At 53.1% G+C, this 4,561-nt stretch overlaps 1 protein-coding gene across 2 annotated transcripts in view; it reads left to right on the forward strand.

Annotated features, from left to right (window-relative positions):
* LPCAT2 (lysophosphatidylcholine acyltransferase 2) overlaps positions 1-4,561 on the forward strand; it is a 73,233-nt gene that overhangs the window by 30,800 nt on the left and 37,872 nt on the right. For both annotated transcript variants that reach the window (XM_004693570.2, XM_012733211.1), the window contains 2 exons: positions 559-641; positions 3,943-4,068. In XM_004693570.2, the coding sequence (XP_004693627.1) occupies positions 559-641; positions 3,943-4,068 (209 nt within the window). The remainder of the gene's footprint in view (positions 1-558; positions 642-3,942; positions 4,069-4,561) is intronic.

The raw sequence follows: 4,561 nt of genomic DNA on the forward strand, positions 1-4,561 counted from the left end.
TGCAGGCCAGAGGTGCCAGGTGGCAGGGGATTGAGGGGAGGATTCACAGAGACAGCATGAGGAACAGAACAGGTGGATGTACTGAAAAATACACTGCTCAGGGGAGCATCAGGGAGACAGGAGAGGTCTGCTGCACCCTGTGGGTCACTCCCTGGCCGGGGCTCGAACTCATGCTGCCGGGGCTGGTGACAGCTTCATAGCGCTGAGCCTTAACCCTGAGCCACCAGAGCAACCTTCGCTCAGCTATGTTTAAGCCGCTCTCCGTGGATGTATTCCTGGCATGCTGAATCCTCTTCCCTGCATGACGTAGGGGAGAGTGTTTCGTGGTTTGAACACCAGGATCAGAACCACCTTTGTAGAGTTGAGGAGACTGTTCAGAAAAAGGTATCTCGGCCACACGCGGGAAGACCCAGGCCGGGTCCGGGTCCCCCAGGCCAGCGCCGGGTTCTTTCCGTCATAACCTTTGGCCGATGTGCTGGAAATGGCACATAAATTATAATAATGAATTATACTGAATGTGTTAGAAGAAGTATTACAGAAAGTACATTTGTCTTTCAGTTTATGCCTGTCCAAGTACCAAGTGATGAAGAAAAAAGCGACCCCGTCCTTTTTGCCAGCCGAGTCCGGAATTACATGGCAGAGTAAGTGTCTAGAGGCGATTATAATTAGTCATCTTTAAATGATCAGTAATTGGCGTGTAACTTGGTTTTAAAGGGGAGTCCCTTGTTTTTCTCCCGAGGGCCTCATTCCTCCAGCCCTTTCCGGGAAGTGGAGCAATGTGGTCAGTGAGATTATGTGAGATGGGCTTCCCGGGTGCAGCCCCTGCTGGTGCTGTTACAGGACAGGGGGAGAGGGGAGCCCCTGAAGCCCCAAAACTGCCTGCTCTAAGTGGGTTCTGCCATCCGCCGCGTCAAGACAAAACATATAAAACTTTAATGAAAAGGGACTTTAATACAGTGAATATACAATACGGAACACAAAGAATATAACTTCTAAATCAAACACCTGAAGTGACCCATCCCCTGGTGGGCAAAAGTCAGCCCAAAAGGGACTGGCCCAGAGCAAGGCCTGAAAGCCGCCACTAGACTAAAGCACCTTCTGGCCGGGACCCATGGAAAAGGGTCAGAAAGGGCCAGACGAGTCTGGGAGGAAAAGAGCAACATCAAAATCGAGATAAATGCTGCCATAGTCACCTCCCTGCAGGTCTCTCACCCACATCTGCCTTCGCCAGTCCAGGGCCAGGAAACAAGCCCGGTTTCCTCATCACAGGCTCGCTGCTCCCTGTGGCTTCCTCAGGTCTCCTTCTGGCTCTCCATCCTGCTGCTGCCTTCCTCCTCTCCTCAGATTCCTTCTCTTCTCTTTTTCTCTGCTCAACTCCACCCTCCTTCTGGGTGGGCAGGGAACCTGGAACTTCCCCTTTCCCTAGGGGCCCCCTGTTACAGTGCCAGTGTGTCTTTGCCAGAAGAGGGGCAGGAGGTGCCAACAGGGGCCTGCCCCAGGCCGCCCTCCGCCGCCAGGGCCTGTGTGGGCCGCCGCCTCCTGCAGCTGCCGCCCAGTCTGAGCCGCAGCTCCAGAAAGCCGGGCGCTGGGGAGGCTGTGAGAAGTGCGCCAACACGGAGCAGGGTGTCGCCCCCTGAGGATGGCTATAGCGTTGGCTTTTTGAAACTGCAAAATAACAAGCGATTGTTTTCTTGCTCGACAGAAAGTTGCAAGTGGCCACTAATCTGATTCGACAGGCCACTAAAGATGTACTGAGATCCACTGCTCAGGGAGCAGCAGGGAGCCAGGAGAGGTCATGGGAGTTCGGTCATGGAAGGGTCTCCCCCACCCAGGGGCGTGAACCCCGCGGTGTGCGTCCTCTCCCGCCCACGCAGCACCTCTGGAGCAGGTGCGGGTCTCCGAGGCCCATGGAATAGTGGGGTCAGGGGGCTTTGAGCTCACCTGCGCCATCGCAAGAGCACACAGGTCTGTCTTCACACGCGTGTAGACGTGCGCCCAGGTCACACCGGCCGCGGGGGAGTGTCGTCACGGGCACGCAAGGTAGCGAAAGTGACACTCGGCAGACGCTGCCCAGCAAACGCCAGTGCAGCACTCTGCCTGGCTCATGTTGCTCCCAGGCCGGCTACAGGATTTATCTCGTCTTGTTTTCTTCCCTTTATCTGCCTCACGAGCCGAAAACCAGAAGTCAGGGACAAAGACAAGTATTGGGAACTGGGAGTCGGAAACAGATATTTGACTTGCCAAACTGCCTGGACGCAGAGGCGGGCTTGCTGAGGGGCCTTGACTGAATTTGGAGGCGTGGAGGCACGGGGACCCCAGGGAGCTGCGCCTCCCTGGACCAGCCCCCCAAGGCGCCTCAGCCTCCCGTGCAACAGCAGTCGCTCGCTTCGCCTTCCTGGTCTCGTGATTTTGTCATGAGACTCCAGGAGGACAGTGTCCGGTGCAGTCTTTGGCAAATGGCAAAGCACAAGGAGCGATGATGCAGTCGCGCGACTGCTGCTAATCAGCGCGCTCCTCACTGGCCTTGTGAGCTGCCTGTGAACCTTAGAGCAACCCTGAGGGAGTGGGGGGAGCCCAGGGGACACGTGGGCCAGCCGGGCGGCAGGCTGTGGGCTTCGGAGCCGGGGCTCACGGCTGTAACCCTTCGGTCCCGCTGTGGATTATTATGACTCCTGAACTCGTTTTCATTTTTATTTTCCTCCTTTCTTAGTCATTGCTAAGTCATTGCTAATCAAACACCGCCTCGTTTGAGATAGAACACAAAGGATTTATTCTAACTGCCCCCTTTGAAAAGTTTCCCTGTCCTGACGCAACAACAGCAGCTGCACTCGCAGATAAACTGTGCGCATGACTTTCACTGAATATGACAGAATAGAAAGTTGGGGGCTTCAGGAAATTATCTGATATGTTGCACAGGGATTTTTTATTTATTCATTTATTTTTTGGTGTTCAGGTTTTTACATTATTAGTGTATCACTAGTACATAATTTTAAACGTATTAGTACTAAAATCCTTTTTTTTTTTTTTTTTTTTGCTTATATCTGGTCCATGATCAGTGTGAGCAGGAGGGAGGTGTACCAGTTATCATGCCAGGCATTGAGGTGGAGGCTGTTTAGCTCTGAAAGAAAGACCAGCTATCATCAGTTGTTTCTGGGACCTTTAGAGGCTGGTCAGCAGTAAGTAGGTGATCCCCAGCTCTACCAGATGAAAACACAGATGGCTGGAGATTTGCATACATCATTCACTTAGGACTGTGTGTGCCTGCCATTTCTCTGTGCAAACAACACATCCACAAGCATTCTTTTGTTTTTAAGATTTAGTTGTTTATGCATATGAGAACTGGGGTATAGACCACAGGTATGGGGGTGAGAGGATTCACCAGAGACAGAGTGGGGAGCAGAATAGGCGATGCACTGAAATCACTGCTGAGGGGAGCAGCGGGGAACAGGAGAGGTCTGCCGCGCCCTGTGGGTCACTCCCTGGCCGGGGATCGAACTCGTGCTGCAGGGGCTGCCAGCAGCTTCATAGAGGCTCAAACCCTGTGCCACCGGAAAGGCCCTCCACAGGCACGCTGTGCCCCCACTGTGACCCTGTGGAGGAAGGTGAGTTGGTCCTGTGAGTAGATGAGAAGAGCGAGGCTCAGGCTAAGTGCCCAGAGACCACATCTGGGAGACTCTGCCAGGACTTGACCAAGTTCCCCTGTACTTTCTGTGAGACTTGGTCAGTTGTGTGACCGCGACAGTTCAGCACAGAAGCAGACAGCAGGAGATCCACTCAGGCCGTGGAGAGAAATGTCTCTTGAGCACCTCAAAGCCAAAACTACTGGCTTGAAAAGTAGTAAACACCTTGCCGTTCCTGTTGTTTGTGGACCAGTTAGGCCTAATGAAAATAGCATTCCTGCAAAAAGAAGATTGAATTTCTGTTGTGTTTTAATGCTTTTAGAGCCCTGGGGATCCCAGTCACAGACCACACCTATGAAGACTGCAGGCTGATGATTTCAGCAGGGCAGTTGACCTTGCCTATGGAGGCCGGGTTGGTGGAATTTACCAAAATTAGCCGGAAACTGAAGTAAGTGTGCCCTAAAACAACCATGATCCTCTCATGAAGTTGTCCAAAAGAGAGCTGAAATCCTGCACGTTGGGTTTCTCTGGCTTCCCTGCCAGTCAGATCTAGAACCCACATCTTGTTGAGTAGGGAAGCCAGGGCCGTGAATCATCTCCCCGCTAGCTCTTCTCCATTTTTTTTTTGTTTTTTTTTTTTCCAAAACAACCTGCTCTGAAATGTGTGTCTTGCCCGGATCTGCCTCCTGCCCATAAATGACTCAGAGTAGTTGGTCCTGCAACCTTCTCACAGGAGTTCTCATGTGAGGGCCCTCCCTGGTGGCTCAGTGGGTAAGAGAGCAGCACTGTAAGCTGGCAGCAGCTGCTTCCCTGCGAGTTCAATCCCCAGCCCCGGAGGTGACCACATGGCGCGGCAGACCTCCCCTGACCCGCCCGCTGCTCCCCTCAGCAGTGTGCTTCCTCAGTCGGCCTGTTCTGCTCCCCACTCTGTCTCTGGTGAA

Source organism: Condylura cristata, unplaced genomic scaffold (genome assembly GCF_000260355.1).
Source record: "Condylura cristata isolate star-nosed mole 26May11 unplaced genomic scaffold, ConCri1.0 scaffold00039, whole genome shotgun sequence".
Classification (NCBI taxonomy): domain Eukaryota; kingdom Metazoa; phylum Chordata; class Mammalia; order Eulipotyphla; family Talpidae; genus Condylura; species Condylura cristata.